Source organism: Myxocyprinus asiaticus, chromosome 11 (genome assembly GCF_019703515.2).
Source record: "Myxocyprinus asiaticus isolate MX2 ecotype Aquarium Trade chromosome 11, UBuf_Myxa_2, whole genome shotgun sequence".
NCBI lineage: Eukaryota > Metazoa > Chordata > Actinopteri > Cypriniformes > Catostomidae > Myxocyprinus > Myxocyprinus asiaticus.
Window position 1 is genome coordinate 33308205 of NC_059354.1, and position 18620 is coordinate 33326824.

Genomic DNA, 18620 nt, shown 5'->3' on the forward strand with positions numbered 1-18620 from the left:
TCTGGAAATAGCTGTGTAGTGTGAGGGCTGAAAGATTTTAGGATTGTAGAAATATGTGATTTAACCAAAAGTACACAAGATTGAGAGCCTAGTCATGTTACACCATGCGAGGTTCGGACGTGTGAATGGCAAGCTCTGCACACTTTGCTAGTTTTAATACTTTTTATGTCATAAACTGGTGAGATTCGATACACTCTGTTCCATAACTGTTCTAGGCAGACAGTATGTCAAAGAATTCAAAATCCTCGGGCTTTGGAGACATTAAAAGACACTTACGTGCTCAAGCTGATGCCCCTGAGCAGCAGGCCGTAATCCCGGGAGGCAATTTGGCCTGAGAAGTGAAGGAAATTCGGCAAGAATTGTTGAACATGTCGGCAATGCTGACAAAGATCATTGCTCACTTGGAGGATCTTGCTGTAATATGTTGATCATCAACATATTACAGATGTCGAGAAACGGATTGATTATCTGGAGTCATTGGAGGGGGAATTAGCTGCTAATCCGCTAGTGACCAAGGTGGATTTGGAACGCATCTGGGAGAAGCTGGAGGACTTGGAGAAACGTAACCGGCGGAATAATGTCTGAATTGTTGGAATTCCTGAGGATGAAGAAGGTCGAATATGGTGAAATTCCTGAACGGGCTCTAACAGGCATAACAGGCCATAAGCTGGAAATTGAGCGAGCTCATAGGGTTCCGGCTCGGTGAGCCACTGAGGGAGGCAGGCCCTGATCAATTCTGGCCAAATTTCTGAGATCATTCGATAAATATCTCATGTTATGTGAGGCGAGGAGTAAAGGAAGGCTTTCTTAGAAGAACCACAGCATTTTCTTGTTCCCAGACTTTGCGAATTTGACAAGAGAGAAAGTGATCGATTCAAGCAATGCAAGAAACTCTTACATCAGCGGAAGGTCGCTTTTGCATTGATGTTCCCGGCCAAATTGAGAATAGATGCTAAGGATGGCCGCAAAATATTTATATGTCCCCAGCAAGCGATGTCCTTCATAAAGTCAATGGACTGAGTAAGTTATTTTGTGGTACTCACATTGCAGCCAAGTGGTCCGACTCACTGAACATTCACTTGACCATCCGAGGAAACTGAGCACCTTTTTTGTATCTTTTTGTGCTGGTTCCGCCTAGTGGCTGGAGTTGTTTTGTGTAGTAGCACTCCTTCGGGGCAGTGTTGTGGATGAATCTGCACGTTCTTTGTGCTTATGCCTCCTATTGGTTGGAGTTTGTTTTGTGGAGTATTTCTTGCAGGACATTGGAGTGATTGGGTCATTTGTTGCACTCATGTAGCAGTTGAATGGGGCGACTCACTGAAAATTCATTTGACTGCCCGAGGAATCTGAACGGCAAAGTTGTCACAGGGGCTCTCTTAGGCATACATGGACTGTTTGAGTTTAGAAGGATGGAAGCCAGTTAGCGCTGTCGTGCATGGGGTTAATGCGCACGTTTTTCTTTTTTCTGTTTGTTTGGTTTGGGGAGAAGTTTGGGGTTTGATTGTTGCACTGATGTTGGAATGTGGTCTTTATAATATTATTTTTGACACACAGTCTATTTTTTCTAACATGTCAAAATGTAAAATGTTATTATGAGTGGATTGTCTCTCTCCACGTGGAATGTGAATGGGTTGGGGCACTCCATGAAAAGAAGGAAGGTTATTTATCTTCTTAAATGTAAGAAATATAATATAATGTTTCTTCAAGAAACGCATCTTTCCCCGCAGGAAGCTGAAAAATTTGGGAAGATATGGGGTGGACAGATTTTCTTTAGTGCTGGCTCAAGTAAGAGCAGGGGAGTCATTACACTGATAAGTAAACATCTACAATTCAAATGTCTCAAACAGATTAAAGATAAATTAGGAAGATTCATTATTGTTTTAGCAGAAATTCAGAGACAAAGGTTGATTTTGGCTAATATTTACACACCTAATGCTGATGATCAGGGCTTATTTATAGACCCCTCATGATATAATATTGGGAGGAGACTTTAATCTATTGATGGACTCAGTCCTTGATCATAGTGAAGCAAAAGTGTGTAAGCCCTCTAGAGCAACATTGACTCTTCACAGGATGTGTAAAAATCTTGGTTTTACAGATTTTTGGAGACTTCTGAACCCATACATTTTTTTCATCAGTCCATAAGATTTATTCTAGAATAGATTTTTTTTATACTGTATATATCTAAGTCCCTCATTTCATCTGTTGTTGATTGCTCAGTTGGAAACATCTTAGTCTCAGATCACACACTGGTGGCTTTAGAGATGTTGCCACATACAGAGAAAAAGAAATCATATAGTTGGTGCTTTAATATATCCCTTTTGCAAAATCCTGAATTCCAACAAATGTTAAAGGCTGAAATCAATGTTTATATGGAGACCAACTGGTCCTCAGTATCCTCTGTGGGTGTGGCTTGGGAGTCACTTAAGGCGGTTCTTAGGGGTTGGATCATACAGTATGCCTCAGTCACCAAAAAATCCAAAGCACGAGAACTCGTGGAGTTGGAAGGGAATATTAAAAGTGCCGAGGCAGAGCTAAAGCAACGAATGTCATCTGATGGCCTCAGAGAATTGACCCGTCTGAAATACAGATATAATACTATTTTGTTGCGGAAGGTGGAGTTTTGGCTATTCAGGGCAAGACAGTCATACTTTGAGTTGGGGACAAAGCAGGGAATCTTTTGGCTAGATATATAAAGCAGAGAGAGTCTTTTTCTACAATTCCCTCTACATTTTACAAAAAACATTTACCTTGGCCATTGATATTAATAATGCTTTTAAAGAATTATATCTTGATCTCTATAGTTCCAAGTCTTCATCTACTGATGAAGATATTAGAAACTTTGTGGAACCATTAGAACTCCTTAAACTGGGGGCCTGGGTAGCTCAGTGGCAAATACGCTGGCTACCAACCCGGGAGTTCGCTAGCTTGCTAGTTTGAATCCCAGGGCGTGCTGAGTGATTCCAGCCAGGTCTCTTAAGCAACCAAATTGGCCTGGCTGTTAGGGAGGGTAGAGTCACATGGGGTAAACTCCTCGTGGTCACTATAATGTGGTTTGTTCTCAGTGGGGTGCATGGTGAGTTGACCGTGATTGCCACAGAGCGCTATGTCTCCGTGGCAATGCGCTCAACAAGCCACGTGATAAGATGTAATTAAGGTAATTAAGGCCTTTCCTACAGGCAAGGCTCCGGGGCCAGACGGCTTTGCCACAGAATTGTTTAGATCTTATTCTATAGAACTGGCTCCACTTTTGTTAGAAGTTTATACGGAATCATTAAAGAATGGAAAGCTTCCGCCAACCATGACACAAGCCCGGATCAGTCTGATTCTTAAAAAGGACAAAGATCCAAGTGAGTGTAAGAGTTACTGTCCAATTTCCCTGATCCAGCTATACGTAAAAATATTGTCAACAATTCTGGCTAACCGATTAAGTAAAGTTATGGCATCTCTTACACATATAGATCAGGTGGGGTTTATTCGGGGCCGCAGCTTTTCTGATAACATTAGGCATTTCATCAATATCATGTGGTCAGTGGCGAATGATCAGACTCCGGTCGCTGCCATCTCACTTGACGGCGAAAAGGCATTTGATATGGTAGAATGGGATTTTCTTTTTACGATTTTGGAAATATATGGGTTTGGGAATTTTTTAATTGGATGGATTAAGTTACTTTATAGACACCCAGTAGTGGCAGTACAAACAAATGGATTAATTTCAGATTATTTTACTCTGGATTGGGGCATCCTGCAGGGTTGCCCTCTTTCCCCATTATTGTTCTGTCTTGTCTTGGAACCATTAGCAGCCACGATAAGAAAGGAAGATGATTTTCCAGGGGTGGTGGCGGGAGGTATGGCGCATAAGCTTTTGCTTTACGTAGATGATATTTTATTATTGATCTCCGACCCCACTAGATCTATGCCTTGCCTCCACAGAATTATTAATTCCTTTTCTAAATTCTCAGGATACAGAGTCAATTGGTCTAAATCCGAAGCTTTGGCTCTGACGGCTTTTCAGCCGGGCGTCTTCCAGTGGCCCAAACAGGGCATTAAGTATTTGGGCATTTTATTCCCAGCAAATTTGTGTGATTTAGTTAGAGTTAATTTTGACCCCTTAATAAAAAGTTTTTCGAGCGATGTGGGCAGGTGGGCTTCATTACATTTATCTATGATTGGGAAGGTTAATGTTATTAAAATGAATTGTATTCCAAAATTCATCTACCTGCTACAGTCAAACCCTGTAGATGTCCCTCTCTCTTATTTCAAGCAATTTGATAGCATAGCGAAGTCCTTCATTTGGAATGGCAAGCGTCTCAGATTACATTTCAATAAGTTACATAGGCCGATTGACAAAGGTGGGCTAGGCCTACCCAAGATTTTGTTTTATTATTATGCATTCGGTCTCAGACACTTGGCTCATTGGTCACTTCCACCTGAGAGAGCCCCTCCCTGGTTTGGTTTTGAACAGGAAGTTCTTGCCCATATTTCACATATATTGCAAAGCCTTTCTATCAAACTAATCAGAGCAATTGAGTTACACCCCGTTATCTCGCATTTGCACTTAGATGGATAAAAGTGTCCAGAGTGTTTAATTTGGACATTTATTTAAATGTTGCCATGAGCATATTGCTGAACCCAGAATTATGTATTAATAAGTCCCTTTTCTGCTGGTCAGAGTGGATTGTGAGGGAGGTTAATACGCTCGGTGACCTATATGAGAATAGAGTGTTGAGATCCTTTGAAAATTTGGTTCAACATTTTGGGATTCCCAGATCTCAGTTCTTTAGGTATTTACAGCTGCGCCATCTGCCCTGTACTATTTTTGGGAGTAACATACACCCCCTAAAGCAGCAGATACTCTGGGAGTGGTGATTACTGTTTTTGGAAAAGGTCATGAAGCATCAGTGTATTACTCCCTGCTAATTCAGAGTCTGGGAATGGAGCTTTAACTTCTGTCAAGAGATTATGGGAGAAAGATTTAAACTTGGTATTGGAGGAGGGAGTGTGGGCTAGGATTCTGAAGAACATCAAGTCTGTATCTAGAGATGCAAGGGTGCGCCTTCAAGATTTTACATAGATTCTATTGGACCCCCTCTAGATTGTATAGGCTTGGTCTTAAAGACACACCCACCTGCTGGTGATGCCAATCAGAAGATGGAGACACAACCCATGTCTTTTGGGGGTGTGTTAAGATCCAAGAACTTTGGTTGAAGGTTCAGAGCTTTGTGTGTGACGTGTTGGGCACTCGGGTTTCATTTTGCCCCAGACTCTGTATTTTAGGCGATGGGGCAGTCATCAATATAGGGGATAGACACATAAAAAATTGGGTCCTGACCAGTGTTAAGGGGATGGAAGTCACCTGGAGCGCCTTCATTTCGGGAGTGGTGCATGGAGATTGGGAAGGTGGCAGCTTTCGAGGAGGTGTTATGTAGAAGGCTGGGGATCTGGGATTCATTTGATGGGAAATGGGGCAGTTATTTGGTGTTTTTGGGGGACTCTCTGGGAGGGGCTGTGGAGAGAGAGGTGTAGTTTTAGATGTGTAGGATTATTATTATTTTTTATTTTTTTGTGTGTGTACTTATGTGTGACCACGGGGATGTTCATGGGGGGTCGGGGTGGGGTTGGTGATTGGGGAGGGGGAGGGGTAGTAGTGGGAGTTAAATGTTGATTCAGTGTATATATGTTTTGTTTTTCTTTGTCATCTATATGAATCAATAAAAAAAATTAAATTTTTTCGATTAAATTTTTTTTATTGATTCATATAGATCACAAAGAAAAACAAAACATATATACACTGAATCAACATAAAAATAAAGAAAAATAAAAATATAAAAAAGGTGCTCCTTTTACTCTCAATGTTGCTTTAAAAGTACATAGTGACTGAGCCACAATGGATATAGTGGCCATATGTGTCCATCGTCTTTACTGTCCCCATGCTGCTGATGAGCTTTTTCCCTGCCATCAGTTGACTTGACGTATGCAGTTCTTTGACTATGCCCATGGATATTTCCCCACAGCAAGAGCACATTAATGATGCTGTTCTAAAGAACTACTTATGCTCTGTGATAATCATCTCTTAGGGAGTGTCCCGACCAGCAGAAAATAAAAGGAGCAATATTTCCTAAGATGGAAACTGTTCCCTGAATGTTACCCCAGAAGTGCTGCTTTGACAATGTTCCCAGTATGCAAAGTAATTATGACATGCATAGATCTAAAGATCTTTTTATAATCTTTTTTTTTTTTTTTGGAGAAGGGTGCCAAACAGAAAAGGACATACATGACTCATGTCCGTATAAGATTTCTCTGAGGTCTCTATTTGTTATAGTAAACGCACTGCTAATTGTTGTTAAAGAGTTGTTCAAAGTGCGTTGCTATGCAGTTGCTATGGTGGTCACTATGGTTCTGGTCCTTCCTTCAATGTAAATACAATGTAAACATTTAACTTTTACTTGTCTATTTTATAGTCCATCAGACAAAGATCATAAAAATGGTTAGAAAATTAATAGCACACCTCTCCTCAAAAAAACTGCATGATTTGAGGTTTCATAGCATGGAGCTGGTTACACAGCAAACATTAATACTAAGGGTGAAAGGAATAGTTTGCACAAAAATAAAAATACTTTTAGGAGTATTAGATTAGATCTCAGCTCTCTTGGTCCATTCAATGCAAGTGAATGGGTACCAACATTTTGATGCTCCAAAAAGCATATAAAGGCATATAAAGGCAATATAAAATAATCCATACAACTCCAGTGGTTAAATCTATATCTTCTGAAGCGATATGATAGGTGTGGGTTAGAAACAGATCAATATTTAAGTCTTTTTTTATTATAAAATTTCCTCCCTGCCCAGTAGGTGGCGATATGCCATATATGAAGAATGTGAATCGTCAAAAACAAAAGAAGAATAATGTGAAAGTGGAGACTGACAGTAAAAAAGGACTTAAATATTAATCTGTTTCTCAACCACACCTATCATATTGATTCTGAAGACATGGATTAACCACCTGAGTATGAATTACTTTTATGCTGCCTTTATGTGCTTTTGGAGCTTTAAAATGTTTGTACCCATTTATTTGCATTGTGAGGACCAACAGAGATAAGATATTCTTGTAAAAACTTTGTTTGTGTTCAACAGAAGAATGAAAGTCATACACATGAGGGTGAGTAAATGATTAGAGAATTTTCATTTTTGGGTGAACTCTTCCTTTGAGGGTTTGTTCAGATCTGCAGTCCTAGCAGTAGCAATAGTGATGCTTGTCTTAGAAAGCACCTGTTATTAAATGATTAAGATAAACAAAGTTACTAACCAAATTATTAATTAAGATACTGTTCATTATGTCATCTGATGCATCCTTAATTAAAGTGCTGTAACAATTTGAGCACAAACACCCACAAATACTGTTCAACAAGACTTAATCTAGCAGCACAGATTGTTCTGTTACACTGTTAAGAAGAGCATATATGTCTCAGACAGGTCTCTTCAACAGAGATCCTGTTGAGGATGTGACCATCACTAGACATTACACCTTCTGGGACATGTTGCCTTGATCACTTTCCGTTACACTGAGAGAAAAACACAGATCCCACGGCTCCTAAAGGAACACGTCTGGCTTGTGATTCTCAGAAGAGACCAGTGTTCCCCAGCAAAACAAGAGGGAACAACAGGTATTTGTATCAAGCAATGTTGCCAGTAGAAATGTCTTGAGAATGTGCCACACATCCAGCTTTTATGAAATTGGAGGACAAAAAATAACGTGACACAAAAAAGATTAATAAAATTAAATAAAATTAAAAAATATATATCTCACACAGAATATCTCCTCATAAGTGGATAATTACTAGATCAATCACTAAGAAGAATGTAAATGTCCATCCAGTGCTGTTGACTTACAGGTAAAAGATTATAGTTGACCCAAAAATGAAAATTCTTTCATCATTTACTCACCCTAAAGTTGTTCCAACACAGTGGTGTTGATTTTGATTAATTTTAGTGACTTGATTCTTTTGATTCCATTCACCAAAAAGATTCATTCAGATTCGTTCATTGATTTGTTCATTGACCATTTCTTCAAGTTACACCTTTGCGCCTGTAGATGATGCCAAATGACCATCTTTAAAAGTAATTGCACTAAACCAAAAGCAGTCATTTATTACCAGAACAAGTCTAATTATTCTTTTATAAAAATTTGCATGTATACAATTCTGTCAAAAGACTTCAGCACTGCAAAGAGTTTAAGCATCATAAGCATTTCCCTACAAATGACAATAAAGCATATCTATCATACTGTGAACTGCTGCATGACATTTTATCAAGCTATTCAAAAAAGACAACAATACTAGCCTAAAAAATAATTATTTCAATAATGTCCATATGTCACTGTAATGCGTGGTTATCACTCACTTTTATTCATAATTCATCTGACCCCTTTTCTTTTTTTTCTTCTTTTTTTTAAAGGTTATTTTTTCCTCCCCTTTTTCTCCCCAATTTGGAATGCCCAATTCCCAATGTGTTCTAAGTCGTCATGGTGGCGTAGTGACTCAATCCGGGTGGTGGAGGATGAATCTCAGTTGCCTCCGAGTCTGAGACCGTCAATCCGCGCATCTTATCACGTGGCTTGTTGAGCGCGTTACCGCAGAGACGTAGAGTGTGTGGAGGCTTCACGCATCCACGTATAACTCACCATGCGCCCCACCAAGAGTGAGAACCACACATTATAGTGACCACGAGGAGGTTACCCCATGTGACTCTACCCTCCCTAGCAACCGGGCCAATTTGGTTGCTTAGGAGACCTAGCTGGAGTCATTCAGCATGCCCTGGATTCTAACTCGCGACTCCAGGGGTGGTAGTCAGCGTCAATACTCGCTGAGCTACCCAGGCCCCCTGACCCCTTTTTTTGAACGAGACTGACGAACTGAACAAAATGATATGCAGCTCCTCCTCTCGTTCAGTCAGTCAGCAGATCGTTCATGAACGAGATGACTGATTCATTTAATTCATTCTCAAACGAGTTTACTAGCACATTCAGTTCATTCACGAATGACATGACCGACTAGTTCAGTGAAGGGGTGTATTCATTCAGTGTTTCTTCTAACCAGTGATATGCTCCTTCACAGCCCGCTCTCGAATGCTATTGGCTCATGCTGAAGTCAGTCTTTAAAAGCAGGACAAAGCAACAAAAATAGATTTTGCATGTCTACAAATGTATGAAACACTTTAAAAATAGTTTAAACACCATAACCATTTTCACCACTAAATGACAGGTTTCATTTTCCCTATATTTTGTCAAATGCTGGTTTTAATTTTTACCAAGACAGAGAAAAAGTTCAAAAAAAACCTAATAATATCTTACACTGTGCATCAAAGCACAACATTTCCATCCATAATTCATGTTATTTTAACTGTCTGCTTTCAGTCATTTTTACACATTCATAAATTGAGGGTTATGTTTTTTGCATACCTTTAAACTTTTCTTAAGTGCATATCACCAATTTCTCTCCTTGTCGAACGCGACTGACTCACATGCCGAACTGAACGAATGACATTCCTCCACTCGTTCAGTTGTTCACTAGATTCTCATTCACGAACGAAATTACTGAGTGAGTCGTTAGTTTCAGAACATTCAGTTCATTCATGAACGAGGCATCTCATCTCGTTCAGACTCAAATGACCGACTAACACTAGTTCAGTGAAGGAGTTTATTTGTTCAGCGGGCCGAACCAGTGACATGCTGCCTCACAGCCCACACTTAAATGCTATTGGCTCATGCTATAGTCAGTCTTTAAAGACATGAAAAGCCACCAAGGCAGTCTCCCACTTTAAATTAGAGCTCATTGGCTTCAAAAGGGAGAGACTTCAGTGAACAAGAAATATGAGTCAGTGTATGGAGGTGAACAAGAATGATTAATTCACTTAAAAGATTCATTCAAAAAGACAGATTCGTTCACGAACAAAACATAACTACAAACCATTATTGCTCTCTTACATTCAGCCTAACGTCTCCTTTTGTGTTCTACAGAAGAAAGAAAGACATCTGGGTTTGAAACAACATGGTGTTGAATAAATGATGACAGAATTTACATTTTTGGGGGAGCTGTTCATTTAAAAGTATCTCTTACTGGTTGTTTTCAATGGGAAATTTGCTGTATTACAGAACTGAACAAATATCTACATCGGACATCACTAATGCTGTATGTTCTTGCAGCCACTGTGCGTTTGGTACTTGAAGTTTGCTGGAGGCCAGGAATAGATCACACAGCACTGCTTGATAATTAGACACCAACAGGTCAAATTGCACAAGAGGGAATTTTTGCACATGGGCATAATCTTTGGGGAGAGGAGCTTACCAAACACACTTTTTGCTAATGATGCCTGGCTTTGCCCGCTCCCTTCTGAGTTTCCCTGGAGCTAATCTGCTGAAACATCGCCACTGTTGAGACTGTTCAAGTCTTTTGGTCCCTTTGCATACAGATTCTCAAGACAGAGAATGAAGGAAGAAACTTGTATGTCTTGCAAAGAGAAAAATGCAACCTTATCAGGTTGTGATAAAATTAATTGAAAGAAAAGATTAGGCCCTATTACAAGCACAGATTAGCTTTAAAGTTTAGTGATCATAATATGTTCTATAGGTTTAGCATTAATATTATACATCAGAATGCTATTGTAATTATTAGAATAATATATACAAAATAAATAGAAATGTATGCTCTGCATATACAGAATGTAAAGCAATCTAAACTTGCTTTTATGTCCACTGATTTAAAGTTCTTGTATCAAAATAGGCATGATTAAATTGCTCAAAGTTTGTTCTTTCATAGGTCTGGAGATGCAACTGACTTTCCAGTTATGTTTAACTAAAGTATCAACTTTGTCTCAGATGTTTCACTTAATATTTCTTTGAAACAAAAATAGATATAAATGACTTAGACAGTTGACTTAGAGCTATGGTACTAGGCTGAATCTTTTTGTGGCCCGTGTCGCGTGGTCATCACTTAAAATTATTAGGCTAAATGTACATGATTTTTGAGCATTTACGATAATTCTCAGTATCCCTAAATTGATGTATAGTTAAAGAGAATAAGAAAAGGCAAAGGAATAAGAATTAATTGAGCACGAATGCATGAATATAAATCTGATTATAGGCTACTTCATATTACATATGCACTGCAGGCGTCAGTCTGTGCGCATGTTGATAGAAACAGTTTGTGCTAACTCACTCAAATATGCACACTCTGAGTCTCTCTCTCAGCTATATCTATATAATGTTTTATTTATTCTTGTTTATTACATGTTTCCACAATGTATTTAAATAACATGTATAATTAAATAAATAAAACAATTTAAAAAAAAAACACTGGGGCCCTCGAGGCTAAAGGAATCATGCTTTGCTGCCCCCAGTCTTTCCAAAGTTTAGTACCCCTGACATGAGTAAAGGGTTGTTATTGTGGATAGCATAGTTTAGCTAAATTGGTCTTGGAAGAATCTGATAAGAAATGTTTGAGTGTATATTGAAATAAATGGCTTTTGATTACAGACTATGGAATCAAATCTGAGCAGATTTTGTGACATTGTTGAGATCTCCTCTGAAACTCTATAGAGGATACACATGTGAATTACTAGATTCTCTTTCTCAGGAGAATACTGTTTTCTAAGAAGCAGGACACTTAAAGTCTCCATTTGTTTTAACATTAATCACATTATTGTCTAGGAGGGAAAAAATAACATATAATTTATGATTATTCTTTCCAATGGAATAGCCTCAAGAGAAACATGACATGATTATGTCCATGATATTCCTTTCAGGCCCACTATCAGTAAACTGTACTTTTTTATATGCATTAGAATTAGTCACCTAGTTTAGAATGCATACTACCATGTGCCATTGCATAGAGTCAATTTCGATTTCCATACAATTCTCTATTAAGTATTATCCTATACAAGTATTCAGAGAACATCCTACCACACAAAGTCAAGAGATCTGTGTCATTTTCAAACTCTGGTAACAGCACGCAACATGAAAAATGGTAGGCTACTGTACCTCAATGAATGTATGTTGAACTGATTTTACGAATGTTGCTTGCATTGCATACGCTCATACTTGGGGTTAGAAATTTTAATAAACCCCTAATCCTAAATATTACATGTTGCCACATAACTACCCATGACATCCTATTGTTGTGATGGTGGGTTTTGCACAGATGTGTATGACTTTCTTCTGCTGAACACAAACAAAGATTTTTAAAAGAATATCTCAGCTCTGTTGGTCCATTCAATGCAAGTAAATGTTGGTCAGAACTCTGAAGCTCTAAAAAGAGCATAAAGTCAGCATAAAAGTAATCCATATGACTCCAGTGGTTTAATCTGTCTTCTGAAGCGATATGATAAGTGTGAGTGAGAAACAGATACATTTTTAAGTTCATTTTTGCTATAAATTATCCTCCCTGACCAGCAGGTGGCAATAAGCACAAAGAATGCGAGTCACCAAAAACAAAAGAAGAATGTGAAAGTGGTTTATATTTATAGAAAAAAAAAAAAAAGTAACTTAAATATTGATCTGTTTCTCACCCACACTTATCATTTCACTTCTGAAGACATGGATATTTTTGGGTGAACTATCCCTTTGCTTTAAAGATCAATTTACTAGGATTTGTTCTGCTTGTGTTTAATGAATGGGGCCTAGTGTCTTTGTCTGAGATCATGTACTGTACTACATAGTAATTATGAGTCTTTAGATGCCTTGCACATGTGTTTGGAACCTAGAAAAAAAATGACAAAAATCTCTTCCCTCTAAAACTGAGGATACTGAATGCTGTCATTGCAACAACATGTGTAATGGAGTAAACATTAGCACAACACTTTTGTTTTTATTGTTTATAAAGACATCTAGTGAGACATGTCTCTTGTGTCAACTGTGATCTGACAAAAACAAAACTGAAATTGTTAATGAAACTTCAAACAGAATTAAAATGAAATTTAGGAAAATTTTGCAACAGAATGAGCACTTTCTAGCCATCTGTGTCCCACTCTCTCCTGAGAGTTTTGTCACCTTGTAATTCTGCTAGCAGCAGTTATCTAGATAGAACATCATTATACACCTAAACTATAAAATTAGACAAGTAACATTTTATTGCCTGTGATTAAATCATGAGGTAATTTTCAACTCAATAAACTTCAGCCTTAGTGGAGAATGAGTAAGTGCTACTAAAGGAAGATGTTATATCCTAAGTAATGTACTGAGGCAACTCTGCCTTTAATATGCTTTTATGCAACCAAGCAACAACTTAAGTTATGTGCACTCCATAACAGTACACAAAACAATACAAATACAGTGTGCAAAAGCTTTAACAGGCATTGCTACTGATACAGGAAATGTGTGTTAGAATTACTAATTTAATTAGTAAAAGTAAGACTGTAATTTTTCAAAACACAAATGATACAGATAAAAGTAAGTCTATTGAAAAATAACAGTGAAACTTATTGAATTTTTTCCTTTTAAGTGTGGGAATTCCTTTTCGTCTGCAAGTGGAGATGTTGCGCTTTTTCATTAAACCTTTTGGTACATTAACCACTCTCAGTGCTGTAACAGTTTATACACCTAAACAAAAACAATATTTCTGATGAAAATGTCAGGGAAAAAGATGACTCATTGCTATCTAAAGCAAAATTCAAGAGATTAATTAGCATTTATTCACTTTTGCTTCTTTAATCATGAACACAACCACTGATGCTTGGAGTGAGATATTAAATACAGTTCATTTGAAGTTATGTTTACCTGAACCACATTGGAACAGCAGAGGTATCTAAGTAACCTAGCGACTGTTGTCAGGTTTTAAATTCTATTACTACAAAGGCATTACAGTAAAGGGATAGTTCACCCTCGAGTTCACTCACCCTCATATTGTTCCAAACCTGTATTACTTTCTTTCCTCGGTGTAACACAAAAGGAGATGTTAGGCAGAATGTTAGCCTCAGTCACCATACACTTTCTTTGTATGAAAAAAAAGATAGAATGAAAGTGAATGGTGACTAAGTCCAATATTCTGCCAGACATCTCCTTTTTGTGTGTTATTAAGAGGAATGAACATCATGACACTTCTCTCTGATTATGACGAAGACCAGAAATGCTCTACTTACCATCAGCTGAGTCAAATGAGTCTCAGAGGCAGTGAAAGCTGGGACACTGTCCACTCTCTGTCCTTGGGATAGAAGACATCACATCAAGTTAGTCTTTACTTATATATGGATACAATATCTAGGTGACATGCCCACTCCTTGTCCCCTTTTAAAAGGTTGTATTAAATCACACTTCTTTTGGGTCTATAGGATTTTAAAGGGATTCCATTGTTTTCATGCAGGTTGCACTTCACACCCCTGCAGGACATGAAATAGTCATACTGGGCAAGGACACTTTGTAGGCCAGCCTTTTAATGGGCGAGGATGCACTCTCAATAGAGTTTCTGGCTGTAACTCCCTAAGCAAAGTTTGTCTTTCTTTCTTAAGAAAGCTGTCTGAATGCATTAAATAAAATCACCATGAGTGAATGGGCCCCTGTCTTAGAGAGTATTGTTTCATAAATGTAGACCAGCAATGCTGCTTTTTCTTTCTGAATGGCTGCCATGGCAACAACCACATGACTGGTTCAAAACATAGACTTAACTCATATCTCTGTTCATTGTGCACCCAGTTGCAGGTGGAATCAGCTAGGCTACGGAGAAGCAAAGTAATGCAACATCAAGCTTACCAACCCATTCTGCCCTGTGCCAATAAATATTTACAATACAGATGGGACAAAAACTGCTATGACATGCACAGGGACAAGGTAAACTGGTGAATGGCTGATTTATTACTTTGCTACCATAATATCACTTGCAAAAGTACTAAATGGTATTACCATATTTTTTTTGGGACATGTACCATAATAATACCACAGTGTATTTTGAAGTAAATTGGAGTACCATGTTAATACCATGGTATATGAATATGGTAATAATATATTATAATGGCCATGGTATTACCATCTGCACTGTACCATGGTACCGCCTCTTTTGTGAGGCATATGACCTATTAGCAAAATACAATTTTACGTATTAAAGGTTAATTTACTGAGAATTATAATAACTGCTGCATCATTAATTGTAACACACTCTATAATATTCCAAGGTCAAATCTGCAAAACCAACTATTAACGCAACTTCCCCAAAGACCTATGACCATCTACTTGTCAAGCTTAAGAAACAACAGGTATTTTTTATTTGATCATCAAAAGTTGATATTTCTACCATATACCTATGATAAAGAAGACATGAGAAACATATGCATATTTACCTTATTAGTTATCAAACTTCAAACATCATTCTCTCACCTGTATCTCCAGCTTGAAGAAGAACGAGTTTCGAGAATCAAAAGAGAAAATCACATGCTCCTAGACAAAATGTCCCATATAATGCAGACCGTTGGGGGAGTTGACAGTAAAAATGATTATGTGAAGAAAAGGTAGGCTGGGTTTACATCTAATCCACAATGTGCATGTAATATACTGTAAGACTCCTGTGATATAAAAATATTTGAAAATAAGACATAATGTATGCAAATATTTAAATAAATACACTTTTTGGATTCTGTTTCAGTCTCAACAGAGACAAAAGACAGCTGGAGCTGCTCCAAATTACTAAAGAGAATCAGAGGATCCTTCAGCGTTTGTCCTCCTGCAGGCCACATTACAGCATTCAGGTGTGGCACGAGCAGTGGTTTAAAAACCTTGAGCTCATAGATAGTATAGGGAGATACCCGCGACTATACTCCTCACAGGTGAGCAGGACAGTATTAAAATGTACAGTAAAAGAAGATCATTTTCAGTGTCCCATTGTCATGCATACTTAATATTTGATGCATATTTTATCTATGCATTTAATTATTTGCGCATATTTATGCATACTTAACTATGCAAAACATGAGTTTAGGTTTTTTCATATCCTATGTTTTCAAAGGGATCCTCCTTGCCACCTATTTTAGCAGTCAGACATGGGACGGTACACAGTAACAGAGTAAATAACCAGAAAACAGCAAGGAATGCGCATGAAGAGCCTGCTGGCATCAGGAATGAGGTGGCACAGCAGAATGAGAGGGAGTGTGATGAGAAGACAAAATATGAAGACAATGTAGCATCTGAAGATGAAGCATAATTAATCTGTACAGCACAGTGTAACACTTAAGATGAACTTTTAAAGATTACTGTTTTCTATAAAAGACTGGTACCAAACTTTATTAAATGGGTGGATAAATGTGCCGTGGACATATATTCAACAGTTCAATAACTTGGCTGGCAAAAAACAATTATAAAAAAATCTACTAGAGGTCATTGTACTGTTAATGTCCCAAACTACACAACAAATTAAGACTTTTTCAAGATTATTATATTATATTATACTGTATTATATCATATTATATTATATTATTCTTAACAACAGTAATATTTTGTCTATTTTATTTATCCTATTTCATTCAGTGCTTTTTCTGTCATATTAATCTAGCTCCCTGCAATATATACAGGTGCATCTCAATAAATTAGAATGTTGTGGAAAAGTTCATTTATTTCAGTAATTCAACTCAAATTGTGAAACTTGTGTATTAAATAAATCCAATGCACACAGACTGAAGTAGTTTAAGTCTTTGGTTCTTTTAATTGTGATGATTTTGGCTCACATTTAACAAAAACCCACCAATTCACTATCTCAAAAAATTAGAATATTTTGACATGCCAATCAGCTAATCAACTCAAAACACCTGCAAAGGTTTCCTGAGCCTTCAAAATGGTCTCTCAGTTTGGTTCACTAGGCTACACAATCATGGGGAAGACTGCTGATCTGACAGTTGTCCAGAAGACAATCATTGACACCCTTCACAAGGAGGGTAAGCCACAAACATTCATTGCCAAAGAAGCTGGCTGTTCACAGAGTGCTGTATCCAAGCATGTTAACAGAAAGTTGAGTGGAAGGAAAAAGTGTGGAAGAAAAAGATGCACAACCAGCCGAGAGAACCGCAGCCTTATGATTGTCAAGCAAAATCGATTCAAGAATTTGGGTGAACTTCACAAGGAATGGACTGAGGCTGGGGTCAAGGCATCAAGAGCCACCACACACAGACATGTCAAGGAATTTGGCTACAGTTGTCGTATTCCTTTTGTTAAGCCACTCCTGAACCACAGACAACGTCAGAGGCGTCTTACCTGGGCTAAGGAGAAGAAGAACTGGACTGTTGCCCAGTGTTGCATATTCCTCTTTTCAGATGAGAGCAAGTTTTGTATTTCATTTGGAAACCAAGGTCCTAGAGTCTGGAGGAAGGGTGGAGAAGCTCATAGCCCAAGTTGCTTGAAGTCCAGTGTTAAGTTTCCACAGTCTGTGATGATTTGGGGTGCAATGTCATCTGCTGGTGTTGGTCCATTGTGTTTTTTGAAAACCAAAGTCACTGCACCCGTTTACCAAGAAATTTTGGAGCACTTCATGCTTCCTTCTGCTGACCAGCTTTTTAAAGATGCTGATTTCATTTTCCAGCAGGATTTGGCACCTGCCCACACTGTCAAAAGCACCAAAAGTTGGTTAAATGACCATGGTGTTGGTGTGCTTGACTGGCCAGCAAACTCACCAGACCTGAACCCCATAGAGAATCTATGGGGTATTGTCAAGAGGAAAATGAGAAACAAGAGACCAAAAAATGTAGATGAGCTGAAGGCCACTGTCAAAGAAACCTGGGCTTCCATACCACCTCAGCAGTGCCACAAACTGATCACCTCCATGCCACGCCGAATTGAGGCAGTAATTAAATCAAAAGGAGCCCCTACCAAGTATTGAGTACATATACAGTAAATGAACCTACTTTCCAGAAAGCCAACAATTCACTAAAAATGTTTTTTTTTATTGGTCTTATGATGTATTCTAATTTTTTGAGATAGTGAATTGGTGGGTTTTTGTTAAATGTGAGCCAAAATCATCACAATTAAAAGAACCAAAGACTTAAACTACTTCAGTCTGTGTGCATTGAATTTATTTAATACATGAGTTTCACAATTTGAGTTGAATTACTGAAATAAATGAACTTTTCCACGACATTCTAATTTATTGAGATGCACCTGTACATCCTTTGTACTAGTTCTCCTTCAAAATAAAAGCATTAAAAATCAAAATCAAAAATGACCTAATATGAACAGTGTATAAGACCACCACAAATTAAGAAACAAATAAAATATTCAAATTATTCAATGAGACGTTTTATCAACACATTCTGTATGCTCGTGTATAAGAGATGGTTTATTGGCTCTAAAATTTTACTGAATGCAATTTTTATGGGGGTTCACTCGATGTGTTATGCCTGACTGTGCGATCATAATACTGATCGAGCGCTCTGTGATCGACTCAGTGGGTCTGATGAAGTGGCTGAACATCACAAGGGTGGAATTAGCTGGAAATGTTATTCTGTTAGATGCACTGGGGATTTATGTCTTCTTTTCTCAGCTGACATAGACATGGTGTAAACAGCGACGACACAGGTACATGTGGCCTTTTTATTATGTCGTGACAGTAAATGTGTGTTGTTATTAATCAGACAGCTAGCTTTGCTAACTTTACTCT

General features: G+C 38.0%; 2 protein-coding genes across 4 annotated transcripts in view; both read left to right on the plus strand.

Moving 5' to 3' along the window:
- The first annotated feature begins 368 nt into the window (after positions 1–368).
- cfap97d2 (CFAP97 domain containing 2) lies at positions 369–16178 on the plus strand. The gene is made up of 6 exons (XM_051710290.1): positions 369–416; positions 14681–14815; positions 15157–15237; positions 15371–15489; positions 15624–15804; positions 15984–16178. Exons 1-6 carry the CDS (start codon positions 369–371, stop codon positions 16176–16178), a joined length of 759 nt encoding a protein of 252 aa, XP_051566250.1.
- Positions 16179–18431: 2253 nt separating this feature from the next.
- LOC127448090 (1-phosphatidylinositol 3-phosphate 5-kinase-like) overlaps positions 18432–18620 on the plus strand; it is a 53241-nt gene continuing 53052 nt past the window's right edge. For all 3 annotated transcript variants that reach the window (XM_051710375.1, XM_051710376.1, XM_051710377.1), the window contains exon 1: positions 18432–18538. The gene's annotated coding sequence lies outside the window, so the exon portion shown is untranslated. The remainder of the gene's footprint in view (positions 18539–18620) is intronic.